Source organism: Peromyscus maniculatus, chromosome 3 (genome assembly GCF_049852395.1).
Source record: "Peromyscus maniculatus bairdii isolate BWxNUB_F1_BW_parent chromosome 3, HU_Pman_BW_mat_3.1, whole genome shotgun sequence".
In the NCBI taxonomy this organism is placed as follows: Eukaryota; Metazoa; Chordata; class Mammalia; order Rodentia; family Cricetidae; genus Peromyscus; species Peromyscus maniculatus.
In genome coordinates, this window is record NC_134854.1 from 4,965,336 (window position 1) to 4,988,076 (window position 22,741).

General features: G+C 37.8%; 1 protein-coding gene across 4 annotated transcripts in view; it reads right to left on the reverse strand.

Annotated features, from left to right (window-relative positions):
- Ptprz1 (protein tyrosine phosphatase receptor type Z1) overlaps positions 1-22,741 on the reverse strand; it is a 187,150-nt gene that overhangs the window by 84,806 nt on the left and 79,603 nt on the right. For all 4 annotated transcript variants that reach the window (XM_006988377.4, XM_016006859.3, XM_006988378.4 and 1 more), the window contains exons 3-6: positions 12,493-12,672; positions 9,835-9,986; positions 5,700-5,795; positions 5,170-5,236 (exon numbers count right to left, since the gene is read on the reverse strand). In XM_006988377.4, the coding sequence (XP_006988439.2) occupies positions 5,170-5,236; positions 5,700-5,795; positions 9,835-9,986; positions 12,493-12,672 (495 nt within the window). The remainder of the gene's footprint in view (positions 1-5,169; positions 5,237-5,699; positions 5,796-9,834; positions 9,987-12,492; positions 12,673-22,741) is intronic.

The window sequence follows — 22,741 nt, forward strand, 5'->3', positions numbered from 1 at the left end:
AAAATTGGAGAATAAGAAAGCCTAAATGTGTTCTAGCCAGCATTCTTTGGATTTTGGATTCTTTGTAATTTCAAAATCAATACCAACTGATGCTCCTTTCTTTCTTTGATGCACTGCCCTCATGTACTAGGACATTTCCATGTTTAAGAAAGTCGGGTATATACAGAAGCACAACAAAATACTATTAACTACAGATAACGAAAATTCAGTTGTAGAGAAAGATCTCAAGTTTTCTGGAAAGGATAAATGTTACGATTATGGATTAAGCATGCATTGTGTTCTGAATAAACACTTGTCTTTTAAAAAATTCTTTAAAAGGTAAAAAAAAAGGAGAAGAAGAATTAAAGGTACAAACAAAATTATACCGATAAGAATTTGTAAGGCAAGGAATTAAGCAAGCTTATGCACAGGTGAAGAGCACTTATTATGTTTATAGGCAATGTAGAACCGATTGAATGTGTTTGAAGTGTTTTATTTCTTTTCTCATTTAAATTTAGTATTACTTTTACCATATACTGCATTTGCATGCTTCAAAATAGAATTGAGTTAAACATGTATATTGAGAAGTATTTTAAAAGACTATTCAGTTTAATAAATGAATCTAGCGAAGTCACTGTGCACAATACCAACACAAGAAAAAATTAAAATGTATTGTATTTCTACATCAGTTTCAAACAACAAAAAATTAAATTTTCTGTAACACGAGTTCTTCCCTCTATTCCTTCTCTTTAGGTTTTTCATACAATATATTTTGACCCTATTCTTTACCTCCTGTCCTCCAACTCCTCCCAGACTCTTCCTCCTTCCCAACTACACATTCAACTTCATGACCCTTCTCTCTCTTAAAAAGCAACTGAACCCCAAACCAAACAAAAACAACAAAAAGTACAAACAAACAAATAACACTGAGGTCTGTTTGTGTTGGCCAACTACTCCTGAGCATGGTGCCTGCCCTGGAGTGTGGTAGATACACCAAGCATCACTCCACTGAAGAAAACTGATTTTCCCTTTCCCAGAAGCAATCGATTGCAAAAGCAACACGGTTAAAATAGCAGCAAATATGAAGTACAAGTAGATCTGCTGATGCTGTGTGAAATATCTACATAGTAATACATTCATGCTCTATGAAATAAATCCTTTTGAAAAAGGTTTTCATGTCCTGGGTTTGAAAATTCAATATTGAGGTAGGATCTGATTTTCCTCAAACTGACTTTCAGGTTCAATAAACGCTTAATCAAAAATCTCAAAAGTACGTGTGTGTGTGTGTGTGTGTGTGTGTGTGTGTGTGTGTGTGTGTGTCTTTGTTGTTGTTGTTTATTTATTTAAGACAGTGTCTCACTATGTAGCTCTGACTGTCCTGAAACTCACTATATAAACCAGTCCTGGGACTAAAGGTATGCTCCACAACCTATGTTGTTTACCTGTTAACCGGAATGCTGATTGTAAAGTTTAAATGAAATACAGTCTATAAATCAAATAATCTTGAATACTAACAAGCTGGAAGAATGTCATTGTCAGGTAGGAAGGCCTGCTGATCAGATATGGTTGTGGAAACCATGATGAACACATTTTGCAGATACAGATAAAAGGATAAAGATGCATGGAGACCCACACATCTATGATTCCTTGATTTATAACTGAAATAGTAGTAGGTAGTGTAGAATTAATGAATTTTTCAATAAGAAGCACTGTATCAATGATCCTTGAGGAAACAAGTGAATTTCAACTACCTATTGCTTCATTCATTCATTCATTCATTCATTCATTTGTTCATTTGTTTATTGGGTGCTAAGGACTGAACACAGTACTTCCTGCATGCCTAGTTTGCACTCAGTCACTAAGCTATGCCCTCACCTTTAACTCTCTGATTTAGATTACAATTACTAACCAATTATGGATGTATTATAGACTTAAAAGTGTCTTCACTTTTAGAAGAAAACATGGGAAATTATCTTCACATAGGTAGTTTGAAATTTCTGCTCTCAGTTACTAGTGAAAGGAGAAATGATACAAAATTTAAGGATGCCATGATCAAGAATATTAAAAAGAGAAACCCTGCCTCAAAAAAAAAAATTAAAAGGTACTGTTTAGGGATGAGCATGTAGTTCCTTGTTAGAGTGCTTGCCTAGAACACGTGAGGCCCTAGATTTTATCGCAAGCACCAAAATAAAGCCAGTTGGGTACTGCATGCTTGTGATTAATCCTAGCACTAAGGAGGCAGAGTCAAGAGGATCAGAAGGCCGAAGTCACCCAATATGGCACAAAGAGTCTGAAGTCAGCCTGGGCTTCATGAGGCTCTGTTTCAAAAATGCTTTAAAAAATCATTATTAAAATAGTAAAAGAGTGCCGGGCGGTGGTGGCGCACACCTTTAATCCCAGCACTCGGGAGGCAGAGGCAGGCGGATCTCTGCGAGTTCCAGGCCAGCCTGGGCTACCAAGTGAGTCCCAGGAAAGGCACAAAGCTACACAGAGAAACCCTGTCTCGAAAAACAAAAAAACAAAAAAACAAAAAAACAAAAAAAAATCTTCTCTTGAACCATAAATGGAATAAAATTGTTTTTATTTTCTACTAAAGATAAAATTTCTTTTACATGTGTCTTATGAAAATATACTAATTAAATAAAGAGGTGGAAATTGATGCCCTGCTACCCAGGAGAAGATGAACTGATTCCATAAGATCTAGAGGCAGGGCAGAGAGGACAAAGGTTCGAGACCTCTGTGGATATGTGGATCACAGAATTTCCTGGAACATGGAGAAATTAAAGGTAAAGAAGGTTAAGAAGAAAGACAAGTCTTATTTTTTTTCTCCTTAATACAGAATCCAGTCTGCCTTTTCTGAACCTTAGCAGGCATATTTTCTTGCTGAGGGGCTAAAAGTTCATGCTGTTTGTTACAGATGGTATTTGCATGTTTGTCCTAAAATTCTGTCCTAGATATCACATAGACTTTTCAATTATGGATCCGCTTTTCAATCATATATTGAGAAAACTGGACTATGGTGATATTTTGTGACTTGGAAAATAACCACAAATTTCATCTAAATAACTGCATAAGAGAGAATCATACCAGCAGCACTCCAAGGGGCTCAGGCATTCATCTCAATAATCAACCTCTCAAACACAGAGGATTAACCAAGCAACTTGCTAGATCTTTCCATGGCTAGGTTGACAATGAGAGGAGAAATGATGAGGCAGAAAGACAGGTAACTGAGGACCACAATACAGTCAAACGGTAGAGGATTGATGCCCGGAACCTAAAACCAACTGTTACTCACAACAAGGACATTTAAGTGGTCACCTCTAAACTGCGTGTGAGGAGTTTTCAGTATGCAGAGGCTTGGGTCTAGTCTGCAATGAGCAAGCAGCATAAGTAGTTCTGATGACACCTTCCATTTGAGAACCACTGATTATATTACCTGTAAGTTTCCCTTCTTTGTTGCTGGAAACACTCACTAATCCTTCTCTCTTCTGTCTGCTCTGCTTGAAGGGTATTAATATTTTATCTTTGTATCACTGCAAAGTCACCACCTCTCTCCTCAGTCTACAGATACAACAATGTCTCACATAAAATAGTTATGGTGAGAGGAAGAAAGAATGGGTTCTCACAGTGAAATGAAGTTTGTCTTTGAGAGAGAAATGTAGGAGAAATAGCCATGTTATAGGAAACAGATTTGATATTCTGAATGATGTTTGTGGTATCGCATTGTTTACAACTCTCCTTACATGGAGAGCATGAATCAGGATTTGGAAGTCATTCAGCATTCCAAGATCCTCTTTGTCTAAGAGCAAGAACTATTTCAGTCTTTAAGATTCCCTATAATAATAGCTTAGCAGACCAAACTGAGAAGTCCTTAGTTTATGGGACTCTAGGAGATGGTCTAGACTCCAAAAGAAAATGGAGAAGTTTTTATAACTTTACAAGTTAGAATTCATGGTCTGGTTCCCTTGTCCCATAGCTGATGCAAAACAGAAACAATCCAGGTTCACATTTTCTACACCTTTAAGGATGTGTTGAAATCCAACCTAGTTCCCTTCGTTCAGTTGGAGTCTATTTTCTGACTCACAGAAGGAAAATCAAGTGTGGCTTATAGTATTCAGTGTTGAATTTTGCTTCCAGGTGGACTGGGGGGCAGTCAGCTGGATCTTGCTTTTGGTTATAGGCGAAGGGGTGAAACAGGCTTCCCCTCTGCAGGAGTCCACACATTCCTGACTTCTGAAAAGTTCAGTCAATTCTGATCCTCAAATGTAAGTGGCGAGGACGCATCAATACTAGGCTGTGTCTCTGCTTTCAAAAAAAGGGGACTATGTGAGCCTTGTTTCTGGCTTTTCAGGGAGGAATAATTTTCATTTTATGATAACCAGGGGAGCATTAATATTGTTTGTGTGGGCACAGGTTTTGGGCCTGTCAACAATGTTTTCAAAGCATTTGCTGTGACAGATGACAAGATCCACAAGGTATCTATCAGACAGAACATTAAAAATCACATTCTATCCTGTTCTGTGTAAACATGTAACTTCTTGCAAATATCTTACTTCTTTAAAATATTCATCCACCAAGAAAACAATCAGGGAATAGATGTCCACTTGAATAAATTTTTTGATATTTGTAAAATTATTTAGCTTAATTACTAATTAATTTGTAAAATTAATCAACAGAATTAATTACAAAATAATTGCTTAATTAATTAGTTTCATATAGTCTTTAAGGGTATGTACAATACAGAAGCAGTATAGGTGAAGGTTTTAAAAGCATAGTACAATCAGATTATTTTATGAAGGAATTTAGACAATGTCAGACTTCTTTTTACATTGATAGCATATAATTTAAACTTTTAATTAGCCAATTAAGAATTTATTTATTTGAGACAGGGCCTCTCAGTGTAGCCCTAGCTGGCTGCCCTGGAACTTGCTTTAGAGACCAAGACAGCCTCAAACTCAGAGAGATCTACCTTTGACTCCTAAGTTCTGGAATTAAAGGCATGTGCAACCATATCCAAGCTCTCAGAGTTTTTATGACACAAAAATCTGCGATCAATGGTTCTTTACATAGTGAGAAATACATAAAGCAGTCAAGCATGGGAGAAAGACCCCACCCTTCCCATCTTTCACAAGGGATTTTTGTCACACTGCAAGTGTTGTTAGGAATTCACATCTTAGCTCAACAGCTTACCAAAACGACTAACACTCTCAATCCCATCAATAATAGTTTTGAAATCCAAATTTTCTTCAACTCCAACCTGTTAAAGAAGAACGGTATCATAAAAACAGGATCCAACAATTAACTGTTCAACAATAAATTCCAATTTAAGTATAAAGAAGAGTGTGTTCCAAACACAGACACACACCTTTTTCTAATAGCAAGGTAAAAACAAAACATAAAAATCAGGTAACTTTACATTTCCTGCTATGAAAAGTAAAGTGAAAAATGTTTTGATTTAGTTACTGCTACTGAGTTGGGATAATCTTCATGGACAGATGAGCAAATGCGTACACTTAAAATGTCTACTTCAGCAGAAAGAAACCTATTCAATTAATGAGTGGGTACTCTTTTAGCCCAACCAGCCAGGGCTAGCCCTTCCTGGAAATGGCTACCAATGATCGTTATGGCGGTGATGCCTTTGACTTGCATTTATATTAACATTTACTCCTGACAGTTCTGTGATTTAAAAGATTAGCTGTAAACCTATGTAGAATAATTACCTCAAATAAAACAGATAAAGCCCTTAGTCTCCCCTTTCCTTTCACTGCTTCCTCAAAACTTGAAAATCGATCCGCATCAAAGCAGTAGACCTGCATCTGTAAACATAACGATGATAGTTTTGTTAGAAGCACTACACAAAAGCCAACAGAGACATAACAAAGAAGATGACCGAGTCAGTAAATTCTATGGAAAATTCTACAGACTATACAGTTCTAGATTCTCTGTGTTTCCCAAATAATTTCTCAATTACACTTATATTAAGTAAGTTTGCTATCATTTGTAACCTTGAACATAGAAGGAAATACAGACTCTTCCCTAGGACGGAATGTACTACCCAGGGAATAGCAGCAATACATATTACAGCAATAATTCACTAAGCAATCAGTAAACGCAAAGGCTCTTAGGTATTTTGCTTGAATGAATATTCCTTTCTTGATGGCCCATTGTTACAATGTTGGGTGTTAGCTTGGTGTATTTACTGCTCTTACACTGAAATTCTAAAGGACTCTACTTGTATCTAAAAATGCCAAATGTTTTAAGCTTCCTATAGTAACTTCTCCTACTGTGAAGTGTCTATGCCCTTGTGAGTGTCTACTCCACTCTAAATGCTGAGCCATGACAGGCTGTATTAAAGCTTTTAATGTATTCTTTGCTCATGGGCTTAAATCCAGATAACTTAGTTATATAAATGTTGGGAGCATAGGATGAAGGTCTTGTGTCCATAGATCTCCAGAGAAATCAGGAATGTTAAGCATGCAGGAGTCTCTCTAATGGGAAAGATGAAAAACCTGTTTTTCTATCCAGAAAGCTGAGAATTAGATATGATTAACAGTCTGGTGATCAGTGTTATCTGTTGGGCCAAACCATATCAAGCTCCTATACCTAGGACTGGAGGGAGCTAGTAATCTAAATGACCCTCATAACCAGAGGCTCCCCCAAGCTCCCACAACCAGGACCAGAGCTGGCTAATAGCCCAAATAACCTTTAAGCAATCTGTATGACCAAGAACAAGCCAAACCCTTAGGCCCTTAAGCTACCACAGGTAGCCCATTTCTAGAACCCATTTTCTTGGAAGAAATTACATGTACTCTGAGTTGAGTTTCAATGTAGTTATGTTTCTTTGTGCAACAGGGACTCTATTACATGAGGACACATTTTTTAAAAATTGTACTGGACTTAAATACGTTGGGAATAAACCACCTGATATTAGACTTCCTGAAATCTGATCCAGGTTGATAAAGTCAATCTGCACTGGGTTTTCATTCTTTTCTCTATGGGTGGTTCCTTCCCTGTGTGATACCTGTAGGGATCCTTTCATATAAAGGTAGAACCTCTGAGAACATTCAAGGATTGTGAGTGGAGAAGCACATGTCCAGCAGGATGGTAGTGGCTATGATGTGCCACCAATGCCTTTTCAGAGAGGGTATCTCAGCTGGCGTCTGAAGGTCAAATAGGTTTGAGCAAGTTGAAATCAGAAGGGATGGGGAGGGGTTTCTACTTGTTGGATAGAAGTGCCTCCAGAAAGGTGTCCACAAAACCTAAGTATGGGAAATTGAAAGTCATTTTCTGTGATACCAGTGGATCACAGAAATTGAATCTGCTTCCCAAAGCCCATATAATTTGTAAAACAAATTCAAAAGACTTGGTTATGGGATGTGTGAGACAAAAAAAAAAAAGAAGAAGAAAGTAAGGAAGGGAGGAAGGAGAAAGAAAGGAAGGAAGGGAGGAAGGAAGGGCTCTAGGATGCTCCTTTGAGGTCCTGCTTGCACAACTGCATGGAATACTACTAAAGATTTATTTACTTACTTTAAATATGTATTTATTTTTATTTCATGTGTGAGTGTTTTGCCTGCATATTTATCAATGCACCACATGTATGTCTTGTGCCTAGGAAGGCCAGAAAAGGGCATTAGATCCCCTAGAACTGGAGTTATAGATGGTTCTGAGCCACCATATGGGTGCTGGGAAGTGAATCTCAGTCCTCTGCAAGCACAACAAATGCTCTTAACCACTAAGTCAACTCTCCGGACTTGACTTATTTTTATTTTTAATGATGTACTTATGTGTAGGTCTATGGAAGTATATGCAGGTGAGTGCAGTTGTTGTCAGAGGCCATAAAGGGAAGTTGGATTCCTGGAGCTGGAGTTACAGGCATTTGTGAATCATCTTGTGGGTGCTGGGAACTGAACTTGGGTCCTTTGCAAAAGCAATACACAATTCTTAACCCCTGAGCTACCTCTCGAGCCTGGGAAAGATCTGTAAAAAGCAACACAGGAAAGAAAGAGCAAGCAGACTAACAAATAACCCTTCTGAAAGAGTCTTTGGAATAAAATATTTATTTAAGATTTAGTGCATACATTCTTTTGTATTAACTTTGATTGCTCATGGTTTTTGTTGTGGATAGCCTTTTTTAAAAATGTCATTTAAAAAGTAGGTAACATTGTATGAAAGCTTTAGTCTTAGAAGTGAGATGCTATGTATTTAAATAGTTGGTTTTTATTTCCTTGACAACATTTAATAAATATGATTTTATTCCTGAATAGTTAATCCTGAACTCCTCCTGGTTATAATCCACAAATGTATTTATCTACATTTTTAAAACCCTTTTGATTCTTTGACAGAATTCTCCCTAGTTTTGTTTCTGTTACTAATAACTATTTTGAATTATAAAAGTAATAGTTTCATTGTAGGTAATGGAGGATTTTTAAAGGAGCAAATATAAGAGGCATTTAAAATACTACTAGCACAAGAATGCTGCTGTTCACCTTTTCAGGGTTTCTTCAAAAAATTTCTAAAGAGAAATAAATATATTCCCTCTTTTAATTAACTCCATACAGCTGGTACTAGTAGGTCTGTTTTATAAGACAGGAATAGAAGAATAAGCAAATCAAATAATTGTACAACACTGTGTCATTAAGGCTACAGTCTGGTCCATTTGACCCAGTATCTGTGTAATTAGTTTTCATGTTTTACAAAGCTGGAAAAATAATGCTTATCAGGCCATTTTATATTCTTATTTTAATGCATTAATAATATAAAACATTTTGTAGTGGGAAGTATATACTGTGTGTGTGTGTGTGTGTGTGTGTGTGTGTGTGTGTGTGTGTGTGGTATGTTTGTGTGTGTGTGGTGTGTATGTGTGGTGTATTTGTGTGTATGTATGTGTATATGTATGTGTGGTGTGTTTGTGTGTGTGTATGTATGTGTGTGTGGTATGTTTGTATGTATGGGGTGTGTGTGTGGTGTGAGTGTGTGTGGTGTGTGTGTGTGTATGTGTGTGTGGTGTGAGTGTGTGTATGTGTGTGTGATGGCATGCTATGTTGTGGGTTTAGAGGTGAGAGGACAGCCTTGGATATTGAGTTTTCTATCTACCCTTTTGAAGCTGGGTCTCTGTTGTTCACTATTACTTATCCAAGGTGGCTGGCCCCGGAGCTTCTGGGAAGTCTGCTGTCCCCTCTCCTGTATTGCTACAAAAGACTGGAACCACCTGCTGAGCCATCTCCCCAGCCTCAGCATGAAACTTTCTGGGTAAGGATATCATTCAAAACAGGATCTTTACAAGGTCTAATATTCCATCATAATATATTTAATCATGCTTTTTGTTTCAATATTTAATATTATAAATAAATCTTTACACATAAATTGGGGTATATTTATAATTATTGTTGCTACAATCCAAATCATAAAATACTGAAAATAAAGTTTTTAATACAAAACAAATTACTTCCCAGAAATCTTATCACTTTAGAGACATATGAAAATGTTTATTTATAAACATCATTTATCATACTCATAACCCTTTTCTAGTTTTAAATGTAAGATTTTCCTCATTTTAATTAAAGGACTTAAGTGCAAGCATTCTGCTGTACTTTGATGATATCACCTATTTTATTACTTTATTCATTCAATTCCTCATCTGCATTATTGATAAGCTAGTCAGGAGCGATCTGGGGTATCTAGAAGTAAAAAGCAGAAGATGCTCGCTGAGTTTACAGTCTTGGAATGAAAAAATGCATTGATCAAATCATCAAAACACAATTATATGTTCTAAATTCTGAACTAAACAGTAAGTCAAATTCTATGCTAGAGAAAATCTCAAAGATGTAGATGATAAACCTGAAATCATTCCCTTACCTCAAGTGGGAACTTCTGCCCCTCCAAACTGTGCTCTGAGCCTTCAGATGACACATTGCATTTTCCCCAGTGAAAAGTTATTTTGCTTGCCTTGAATAGCTTTTCTGAAAGTCCTCCACTGAGATAGTAGTCATTAGTGAGATTTATTTCCACTAAAGTAAACAAAACAAACAAAATATTATATCTAAGTTCTGAAAACCAAAATTATGAATTTTTACTGAATTTCCTTCTACTTAAGATACATGATAAAATTCAGTTGACACACTTAAGAGTTTTAAGGTTATTTGGATTTCAACTTTGCTCTCATATTGACATACTTAATGCATCTTATTGCCACAGATCAAGGACACTGAAGACATGACTACTGTCCGACTCTCACCACAGGACAGCCTGTTTGGTCTGTCTGGTCTACTGAAACTGCCATTTCTTCAAGGCTCTGCTGCCTCGAGATGCTTGATGACAATGATGGACATAGTAAGGGGAGACAGAGGAGACAGCCACAGGAAGTCTTCCCGGGAGAGCGCTCATCTTTCCTACCTCTCTTTGTTCCATCTAACCCCTGCTTTCAGTTCAGACCTCATCTGGCTCTACACATTGTCTTAGGCAAGGCAGCTGTGAAGCCCCTTCACATAAGAGGACTTTGCCATTCCACATGTGAACAAGTGTCCATCATTAAAACCTGAAACATCCCCAAGACGCACAGAAGACTTTACTGGTTGTATTTTTTTTTAAAAAAAGATTTATTTATTTATTATGTATACAGTGTTCTGCCTGCACACATCCCTGCAGGCCAGAAGAGGGCACCAGATCTCATTGCAGATGGTTGTGAGCCACCATGTGGTTGCTGGGAATTGAACTCAGGACCTTTGGAAGAGCAGCCTGTGCTCTTAACATCTCTCCAGCTCTGACTGGTTGTATTTTTATAAATAATCTGAAGGACAACGGTTCGCTGAAGAGCCTAGTGCAAGATTATGATGTCTCTCAGTCAGATTCAAGTAGACCTAAGTCCAATTTAAGTCGTCCTTGTTCAACTAAGCAGAAAACAGTTGGTACAGGCATCAGTGATTAAATTACACACACTGGCTAACCAGCTAGTGATACTAGCCTCCCTTGAATAAGGTAATAAGCAGCCGAGCATAACAGCATAAGGAAAACAACGACAGTCAACATCTACCATTTATGAAGTACCTGGTATGATATGAACTGTTTTATACCTCCTAGCTACTTGATCCTAACATAACCTTAGGGAGCAAAGACCACTGTAATCTCTGTTATAGATAAGGCAACTGAGTCACAGAAAAGGTAAGTGGCCTCCTCCAAGATTTACACTGTCATTTGAAGGGCCACTGATAGAGTGACTGCAAGGAACAAGTCCTTAACCATTCCACCCTAAAAGAATAAAGCAGAGATTGTATGTTAAAAGCACAGCTTTTAACAGTCATAAAAATTGTATTAAATTGTCAAGACTTAAAACAACTTACTTTTATTTTTTTGAATTATAGTGTAACATACCAACATTTTCTTACTTACTCATTCAAATAATACTAAATGCCTATCACGTTAGGCACTGATAGAGAAAAATCCTTACTTTCACAGAATGTGAGGTTAAATTATTATATTTATTAATTATATTATCTAAATATTAAATACAGAAAAAATTTATTCATTATAAAACCACACTAATAGATGTTATTATAATTTTGAATATTTTCTAATTTTTGCAAAGATGTACATTTGTATTTGTATTTTTGGTTGTGAGCCTAGCCTTTAAAGGCTGAGCCATCTCTCCAGCCCATACATTTGTATTTGTTCAACTCCCTGACAAACTGTTTCATGTAAAAACAAAATAGACAAAAGGAAAACATATCACATTTTGAAAATTATTATATCTATATATGGTTTACCAGAATTTTCTTGAATTTTAAGGAATTACAATTTGCATGTTTTGAAAAAAAGATAATCCTTTTTTTATTTTTATTTTTTTATTTTTTTTTTTTTTTTTGGTTTTTCGAGACAGGGTTCCTCTGTGTAGCTTTGTGCCTTTCCTGGGACTCACTTGGTAGTCCAGGCTGGCCTCGAACTCACTTAATCCCGAGTGCTGGGATTAAAGGCATGCGCCACCACTGCCTGGCAAAAAAAAGATAATCTTAACAAAAGGTACTTACTAAGTACCTCCTTAAGGGTGGACTATAATTTTAAATTTCCCAGATAAAGGGGTTATTAATTTGTTTTCTTAATTTAATGATAATTGATTATCTCATCATATTCAAATATTGATTACAACAGGAAGCTGAACATCCAAGATCAAACTCTAATGTCCAAGATACAGAAATACTGACTGAATGTCTAGCCATGTATGTACTGAGTTACAAAATTTCACTAGCTCTAATTTCATTATCTTTTTCACATCAAGTGGCAAGACCACTCTCATTACACAAATAGAAAACATGACATGATGACACTGTTCACTACATTTTTCTGTAAAAATTTTCAAAAAATTTTCATTTTGACGAAATGTCTAATTTTCTCTGTTCCATTTCACTTATTCTACTATCAGCCTCTTTTCAGTTTCTAGCATATTAGTCAAAGGAAATGCATCTTATCTAAAAATATTCATTGTCTGAAAACTTGTCAAAGGACAAAAGACAAGGATATTACCTGTTTTCCCAGTGTTGTGAATGAATGTATTTTCCAAGGATGCTTTTTCCCACCCCTGAAATTTCAGTTTCTTAAGATTCACATTGACTTGTGTAAGATCCTCATCAATATTAATAGGAGACTGCTTTGGGCTGTTACATATTGGATATTTCTTTCCCCAGTTTTTTTGATTCAGTGCTCCTAGGGAAAAGAAAGAGCAAAGGAATTAGTTTTTTAAATTACCAAGTAAAAACTAAAATTTGACATTATCAAATAATATATTACATAAAAATATATTGGAATGGTAGAAAAATGGTATATCTTTAAAATAAATCATATAATAATTACGCCTTGATTAGAGGCTGGATTTTAAATACCTCATCATTTCCCACGTCACAGGAGAGTATGGTGTAGACTGGAGTTGCACCAAAGGATGTGTTGACATAGAATTTCCTAAAATCCCAATTATGCGAACAATTGGCCCACCCATACGCTTGCCGAATTCAGTGTTCATCAATAGCTTGTTTGGGCTGTCACTTTTTCTTCAGAAAGCCAAGGTGCTATGCAAGGTGGGCAGTCCCGTCCAGCCTCCAGACAGAAAGCTCAGGCACTAGGAGAGGTTCTGACATTTTTATTAACCCATGAGGTAGACACTTCAGACCCTCTGTCACTCCCACCACCAAAAGACTTGGCTTGATTTCCATTCATTCATGTCTTACTTCTGAAAACGTAATCATCAAGCTATCCTTGTACTACCTGGTCATACAACTGGGTCTTATTATATAACCACATTAAGCCCAAACACCCTATCAATACTTCAGTGTCCAGTGAGAGAATTTTCATCTCTTCCATAAAATGAATGTCCCCCAAACCAAAAGCGCCCACATTACCTTTATTTTATTCCCACCTGGAGTCAGCCATCATCTCCCACATTCACAGCATCAAAGTGGTGCTAAGAATGTACATTTTTACTTAAAGTTTCATTAAAATGCTTACAGTATTCTAAGTCCAAGGCTTAAACTTTTCTCATCTTTTCTACAGTTATACAAGGAAGAGAAAATGGCAGCACAGTTTCAGTGGATATAATTTTGAAAGATTTTCTTTTTGAAAATGAGTATGGGTGAACCCTAGTTTACATCACTAGAATTTTGAAAAATCCCAAGTAAAGACTTTTGGTGCAGCCCCAGCCTACATCATACTCTCCTTGTGATGTGAGAGATGGTGCAGGCGAACTTCAATGTACGCTGGATTGAAAGACCACCTCTCAACAGTGTGACAAAGCTAATTTGTAAAAAGTCCCTGGAAAGAAAGGATCATTAGTCACACACCATGATACCACCTCTGAAGTCCTGGAGAAAGCAGATAATACCTCACAGTGAGGATTCCACCAAAATCAATAGCTGCTGAAAACATACGCCTAATGCTGTCCATATTCCTAGAGAGTAGTTGAGCACAACGTGTTTTGAATATGTACAGTGATGCCCATTTTGGCTTCTAGGAATAGTTTTATTGATTCTAGTAATGATATGTTGATTTCACTTAGAAACTTTGGCATGAGGACAAGAAAATGCTGCCTATTTTACTAATGTCAGTGTAAAAGAATCAGACAGAGCTGCGGCATGAATCAATAAGGTCCTTTTCATGGCTTACATGTAAAAATAATAGCACAGTAAACTACTTTGGAAAAGCCACATAGCCACAGTTCACAAAGCATGAAATTTAAATCTTTGTAATGCATGTGACATAGAAGCTGACTCTGGTCCATTGCATTTCATCATGATTCTTATTTGGATCTTATCATATCCAAGATGGAACTTTTTTTGAGATAGGACACACACACACATACACACACACAAACATTACACACATATATGCATACATATATATATATACACACATATATATATATATACATATATACATATATACATATATATAGCTCTTGCTGTCCTGGAACTACGTAGAACAGGCTAGCCTTGAACTCATAGATATTCACCTGACTCTGACTCTTGCACGATGGAATTAAAGGCGTTTGTCATCATACCTAACCTCCAAAATGGAACTCTTGGTTTCTTCTCTGAAACAAATTCTTCATACACTTTGCCATTCTCTAAACTCACAAATTATTGATATGTCTCAGTTTCCATCTTAGTAAGTCATGTTGGATCTGCCTTCACAATATACTTCCTGTTAGACTACCTGTCATCTCTGTCATCAGCACACTGGCACAAACCAAAGGTTTCCTATACTTTATGCTCCACAAGAAGCCTCCTGAAAAACGGTTTTTGGAGATCTAGCCTCATGAAGTCATATTTGCATTTGGACACAATCCCCTGGAAATTCATCTACATGAAATATCCACACACGCTTAGCTATCGATAGTGCTTTCTCTCTTGTCTACAGCTACATCTTGGTCTCTTCTACGACTCTGTTCTCTGTTGCCAGTGCAATTATGAAATGACCCTCCAAATTCTCACCATTTTATACCTGTCTCACATAAACTTGGTGCTCAATGATGGGCAGTCATTCTCTTGATTAATTCCTATTCTATTGCAAAGGCAATAGCAAGTCACTGCTTGATTTTGGTTTACAAACTTCCTTGGCAATTGGGAGATTTGAAGTGTTGGTGTTTCTCTGTCTGGCTTTGAGGAGTTGGACAACCAGACTGTAAGAGATCACATGCCCAGGAGCTAAGAGCCAAGATTAGGAGCTGAGGGTTCACCTAAACTCCCAACCAGAGCAAGTAAACTAACAAAACCAGGCACCATGATCTTGTGACCCCTAAGAAGTGAATTCTCCTAGCAAGCTGAACATACTTGGAAGAAGAAGCTAAGCTTCAAATGAGACACCTTGTTGTTACACTTGTGAGAACCTGACCAGAGATCCCAACTAAGCAGGAACTCTTCATTACTCCTGACGCACAGAAACAATGAACTAATTTGTGTTTAAATTACTATCTATATAATTTTCTCTGAAGCCAATAAAATTCAGTAGTAAATTGTGTGTGTGTGTGTGTGTGTGTGTGTGTGTGTGTGTGTGTGTGTGTGTTTGAGACAGGGTTTCTCTCTGTAGCCCTGGCTGTCACTGGGACAGCCCTAGAACTCTCTCTGTAGACAAGGCTGGCTTCGAATTCAGAGATCCTCCTGTCTTCTTCGCCTCTTGAGTGCTGGAATTAAAATATGTGCCATCACCACCTGGCTCAGTAGTAAATCTTTAAAAATACACACAAGCTTTCAGGTCACTCCTTCCCTTAAATCCTCCCAATACCTACCCATCTTACTCAGAAGAGAAGATCATTGCCCAGGCTGTCAAATCTTGTACCACTTCCATCCTCTCTGCTCTTCTTTACCACTACTCTTGGTGGCTGGACTATGGCCACACTGTTCCTGGAGCATGCAAAATCTTAGCACTTACTCTCACCTGGTGGACTGCTCTCCCAGCTATCTGCAAGGTCCAGATACTTTGCCTTCTGGCTTCAGTTGGGTCTCTGCTCAAATACAACCCAGAAACACTTTATCCTAGCAGCTTCATAGAAAGTATTTTCCTGCTTTTGGTCATGCTCAAGGCCTTTCCTTTATTTTTCTTCTTCTAATGCATTATGTTTATTACTTTGTTGTTTCTACACCCTATTATCTATAATAAATACTACACAATGGATGTTCCATAAACATCTGTTGAATCTTACAAGAAATGGTGATAGTTTTATGCATTTGAACTCATGGCAATCGAACACAAAACAGTACATTTTTTTTTAAAAAGGCCAATTACAGGAACTTTCCTAAAGTCAACTCTAAAGTTTGCTTTTGCTGTCTGACAGTAGAACAGTTTCGACTAAAATTCTGCTAACGGACATCAGGAAAGAACCAGAGTCTGAACTCTACATTTTCTTATGTTATAGCACAGTGGGGCTGAACAGCTGGACTGCATTTTAAATGTACAGAAATTAGAGAGTGTGGATCAGTCTACAACACTAGCTACACTGATATTTAGGGCAGCACAGGCTCTGAATGACTCCTTAATTTTTATGGTTGGAAGACAAAAGAAAGGAGGCCAGGATAAGGTTAAGGATTTTATTTTTAGCAGGAAACAAAAAAAAAGAAAAGAAAAGAAAAAGAAAGATACAAAACAAAACAAAAACAAAAAAAACAAAAAACAAAACAACCAAGAATGAAAAAGCCCAGAAAAAAAAAGAACTGAAGAGACTCCTCATACAGAGTTCTCAAATTTATTAATTTATTATTAGAGCAGTTAGAGACTTTAGCTGTGGTGGTTAAAACCTAGGCTTATGCATCTGAGAAGGCAGGTGGATAGTGTCATTAATTAAACTGAATTTATCTGAGTTGTGTTTGGGCAAGTTGCAGAGTTCATTAGATGATTTCCCTGTAGCAAGCACTTCAGAATACTGAATGGGAGCTCTAGGCAACATAGGCAAATTATTCCTTTATCAATTCTTTCATCCATCCATTGACTCACTTGAATTAGTACCACTCCCATAGATTTCCTGTGTTTGTCTACTGGAGGATTTAACAGGCTGTAATTTTTTCAGCTAACTTATATCTACTTCACGTACACATTATTGCCAAACCAAGTCTAGCATACAGAAAAAAGCAAATTAGGATTTTGTGAAATATTCTTTGTGCATCAAAGTATTTGTAGTTTATTATGTACTCTCTATTCCAAGTGGAAAGGAAAGCAATTCCAAACTCTGTAGGGGACATGCAGGAGTTCAAGGTTGTTTGTTTGCTTGTTACACTCCAGAAGGGGGATGTGTGGGGAGAATGTAAAATAAACACACGTATGTCTGAAGGAGTGGATATGATAAGTGAAAGTGAACAGGCATGGTGAAAGTGTACTGGTGCTGGTGTTGACGGATAGATAGGATTTTGACAGAGGGAACCCACATCTTGCTCCACTGAGTGATAAGCCTGCCTGAGCAAACTCAGGGGGGCAGAGAAATTCAGGCACAGCTCAGAGAGCCATGATCAGGCAAGCCTAGCTTAGTAAGAAGAGTGTCTGCTAACACATTCTGCAGAAGGCAATGGAGAGGCCAATGGTTGACAAATGGACCAGGGGTAGAGGGGTGGGAGTAGAAAGCTTAGAGCTGCCTTAGAGATTATGGTCGTCAATCAGTAAGGCAAGTAGGAAGGAAGAGGTTGCAGAAAACCAATGGTTATTTTCATAGGCATGTCCTACTACCATGTGAATATATTTTATAGAATCCTGGACTTACCTGAATGACCATAGATCTGTCCCTTATTGGCTCCTTAGATTCTGACATAGAAGGATTAAACAACTGTTTGCTGAATGAAAACACACCAGTGTTGTGTCATTACCTACTTTCAATGTCTTTGTGCTACTACCTAGACAGGCCGTAGTTGCTGCTCTAGAGAGGAAGAAAATTACGAAGCATTCTGCCTGGAAAACAGGACTTCAGCAGTCATTAGCGTTAAAAATATGAAGTGAGAAAAGTAAATGTAAAATAAAGAGGAAATGAGTAAAATAACATTCATATGCAATTTTCTTAATGTTTAGAGAAGACACACATGGAGAAAACAGTGATTAAATGATGCAAATGAGGAAAGTGGAAGAAAGGGAATTTCCCCTCTATCTCCTCGAAATTCACGCTCTCTGTGGCTCTCCCTCTCATGTCCCCCACACCTTCCCTCATTATTTTTTACTGGATCTTGCCTTGAAACACCAAACAATGCAGAAAATGACCAGAATATCAGCTGAACATTAAGAGGGATCTGAGAAAAATCTCATTTTTTTTTGCTTCAAATTGTTATTACTTAAGTTTTGAATTTTAAAACCTACAACCAACTGATCATTAAAAGCTGAGATGTTCTTTAAAAACACACAGAATGTCCTTAAAGTCTTCTCATGCATTCCGGGTTTTGGCACAAGAAAATGTTTGTGTCTCTATAGATTGATGTATAACAATACTACAAGAAATTTAAGTGATACTGAGGTGAAGGTTATAGTAACATTTGCAGGATTGAATCTACACTAAAGAACTTCACTCAAGAGTTCATACACTTAAGCCACAGGCTTATAAATAACTGTGGGATAGCTTTTTATATACTAACAAGTATCCCAAACATAAAAATTTAAAAATATTGTATTGATTTTTTAAGAATTTTATACAGTATATTTTGATCATATTTATCACCCTCCTCCATCTTCTTCCAGATCAGCTTCCATCTTTCTACCCACCCAACTTTTGTGTTCTCTTTTAAAAAAAATTAAAAAAGAAACCATTGAATAGAATTTGTGTGGCCCAAATACTGTTAGATGTGGGATGTGCCCTAGAGCATGATTGATCTACCAGGGTCACATCATTAAAAACAAAAACAAACAAACAAAAATGACTGACTCTTCCTCTCCCAGCAGCTCTCAAATGCCAATGGTGCCTCAGCCAGAGGTGAGACTTCATGCCCTTCTCACTCAGCCCTCCATGCTGAGATTTTGTCTTGTATAATATTAGAGGGACCAGCCTTAATATAATACATTCCAGGGCTCAGGGGAGAGAACTATTTTCGGGAAATAGAATCTCAGCACACTGAGCTCTTAGTCCAGTCATTTATTCTTCCACATCTTCTTCTCTGTCCTCCCATGCCCTGGGAGTCCCGGCATATATAGACTTACAAGCAGTAATCCCTTGGCAGTGCAAAGCCAGGCTTCCAGGGTCAAATGGAGGGGTGATAAGAATCACATAGAGGGGCAGTAATTGTTAATTATCATTTGCAACCCAAAAAGGAAGTGACTAATGGGGAAATGAATTAACTAAAGGCTAAATTCAGGTAATATCTAAGAAGAGGGATCTTATGTGCTCAACTATAATCTTAAATGTGATTGGTAGAAATTGTTAAGAATCAAGTTGCTAGGTCAATGGGAGAAAATAAAACTGCCTTCTTTTTTCCTGTGGCTCCTATCTGTCCAAGCTATCTGCTGTTTTTCCTGCAGGGTGGAAAGAGTGCTCAGTTGCTAGGCAACCTGTGTACAGCTAGATGCCTCTGTTGATAGTTAAAGGGAGATCTGGAACTAGAGGTAAGATATGGGAAAGGAGGAAGTTAAGCTTAATTGGCACATCCGCCAGGCCTTCTCAAACAGGTAGCCTGGATGCTTAAGTCTGGACTTAGAGAGTACAGAGGTATCTCTGATAAGGTACTTTCCTTCAACTGGGGATGGACCTGGCCGGATGCTGCTAATGATGATAATTACAGGGGGGGGGGGCGTTGAACTGGGGTTCTGGCTGTGCATAGCTGTCAGCGCAGAAGGTTATCTAAATATTCCTAGAAATGGTTAGGTAGGGAGTTAGAGGTCTATGAAGTTAGTAAGGCTGTAAGAAAAGGAGGGTCTGAGCTAAATTATGTGAAACTATTATTTAAGGTCCACCTGACCTAAGAGGTGTCTCCTGGCGGAATTTACCTTAATCAGGAGACTAGCATGTGGTGGTCTGGGCTGTTATTTCTGTTAATCCTTGAATATGGCTAAGGGAGATATCTGATTCCAGTGCTGAAAAGGGAGAAACAGATGGTTTTGTGGGAAGGAAGCCTTTCCTGAGGCTGTTCTCCAAATACCTTGAATGTATATGTCCAAAGAGTGATCAGTCCACACTGTTAGCTCTTCTTAGGGAAAAAATCAATTGTGAAAACTATGAAGGGACACATGATTTTCATAACAGAAGACAGCTGATATTTAACAAGCCAAGTAACACCAAATGCTCCTTGGAATTTGGCTTCCTCTAAAGGAATTCCTTGATCTCTTCAGGTAGTGGCTTTGCCATAACCAGCTGAGTTCTTACAATATATTCCTGTGGCCCGGAGCAATTTTGTCTGGCTTGAGCTTGCATAGGTCTTGTGCATGTGGTCACATTGCTCTGAGCTCATAGGTGCAGTGCCCTGTTAAGTCTAGAAAACACTGTTTCATTGTCGTTCACTACCTATGGGTCTTACAGTCTTTCCACCCCCTCTTCCAGAAGATCCCTGAACCCATTTAGGGCTGAGCACTTTTCAGTCCCTTATTTTCTGCATGTTGACCAGCTATGGGTCTCTATGTTAATTACCATCTGTAAAAAGCAGTTTCTCAGATGAAGATTGAGAGATGCACTGGTCTATGGGTATAGCAATAAGTCATTAATAATTGTTTGGATGCTATGTCCATTAGCAGAAGAATAGTAGTAGGTTTTCTCCTAAGGCCTGTGACCTATCTAACCACAGGTTCTTAACCCTGATAATGATGCCTTATATGGGCTCCATCTCATGGAGTGGTCCATAAATCCAAACAGAAAATGGTTGGTTAATCCCATAACATTCATACCACTATTGTACTAGTGGGCAAATAGTCAACATTTTAAAGTCACTTAAATAGTATAAAGATGTAAAATGGCAGTAAAATTGGCAGTAAAATGACTTAGGTTCACATTTTAAATTATTCCCATATACAAATGAAATAAATCAGTTTCTATGAAAAAATATAAGATAGAATTTAGAACTCCAGTAAAATGGAAAGATAATTTATGTAAGAAGATTTTTTTTCAGATGTAGCCCTTAGCCCAGGATCAAGGGGAGCTCTTACAAAGATCATCAGCCTAAAAAAAACCCATTAAGTGATATATGTCATACTAGTAAATTCCATCACAGATACTGACAAGAAGATGACTGAAGCAACACCCCATTCCAAAACAAGTATGCACAGAGTGCATTCTACGTTCCTTCTGGCCAGAGAGGCACTTGGAGAGAGAAAAGCATGGCAGCTGAACACAGCTCAGCTGCAAGCTATCTCAGCATGAAAGCGTACTTAGTCAGGGCTACATTTGCCTTCCTTACCTGCCCCAGTGGACACTCCCATCAGCCCAGCAGAAAATCTTTGCAAGGCTGGTTGGAATTTCTATTTGATAGGGGCTTCTGTGTCAGCAGTGGTATTTATCTATGTTCTTAGAGAAGTTCTAGCCAAATGTCCCAGTACCACTGTGAAATTTAAGGAAATCATTAGCTGAAGTTCAATATAAATACACAGACTAAAACTTTGCTCAAACTTCCTGCTTAAAATTATATACATTTTTCAATTTGGAAAATGTCCCCAACAAAATCTTAGTGATAAAAATACTGTTTTGTCAGATGGAGAGAGACCCATAGCCAAACATTAGGTGGAGCTCAGGAAATCCTCCGAAAGATGGGGAAGAAGGATTGTGGGAGCCAGAGGGGTCAAGGACACCACAAGAAACCTCACAGAATCAACTAACCTGGGCTCACAGGGGCTCATAGAGATTGAATTGACAACCAGGGAGCCTGCATGGGACTGACCTAGGCCCTCTGCATATATTGACAGTTGTGTAGCCTGGTCTTCTTGTGGGACTCTTAACGGCGGGGCGGGGGCTCTTTTACCTGCTTTTGGGACCCTTTCCTCCTACTGGTCAGCCTTAATAGGAGAGGAGGTGCCTAGTCTTACTTGATAAGCCATGGCTGGCTGATATACATGGGAGGCCTGCCCTTTTCTGAATGGAAAGAAGGAGGAGAAGATGGTAATGGGGAGTGGGGGGAGAATTAATTAATTAATAAGAAAATTGAAAAAAGATACTGTTTTGTAATTCAATAAATTTAAATTTGTAACAGACTAGTGGGGGAAATACAACATAAAAGAAGCTAATGATATTGAGATAGTAAAATATTTTAGTTTAGTTGTTAGTAATGTGAACCTGATAATTTTGGTGAGTACAATGAAATCAATAAAAAGAACAAATATGACCTATGTTTTAAGCTACCGTCAGTATACTGCTATCCACAGTCTCTGTAGCCCAGAGCTCCTGGTAGACTTGAGATTTATATTTCTGATTGCTGGTTAAAATTATTCTATTAGGTTAATAAGAAAAAGAAACAAACCTTATTTAAAAAACTTTGATAGCTAAGACGGGAAATAATAAGAACATGAACCCTGAATCAGAACTGTGAACCCAAACAGAAAGTCATCTGGGAGCATTTGGGATGATTTGAATCTCACAGGGAAGCAGGGAGGGGAGCAGGGCAAATGATGTCCCCTCAAATGCTACAAACTTGGGTGCACGATACCAGTCACGGGGAAGGATATGAGTCGACAGGAAGGGTTTGAGTCTGGTCTCTTGTCATTGAGCAGCACGCAGACTTTCAGTAGGCAGTTAGAAATATGGTTCCCGAAGCTCCTGAGAGGTCTGGCCAACTGATAGATACTGTGGATCATCAACATAGTAGGTTAAAAGCATAGATGTGTCTAAAATATTTCTTTACATTTGGTA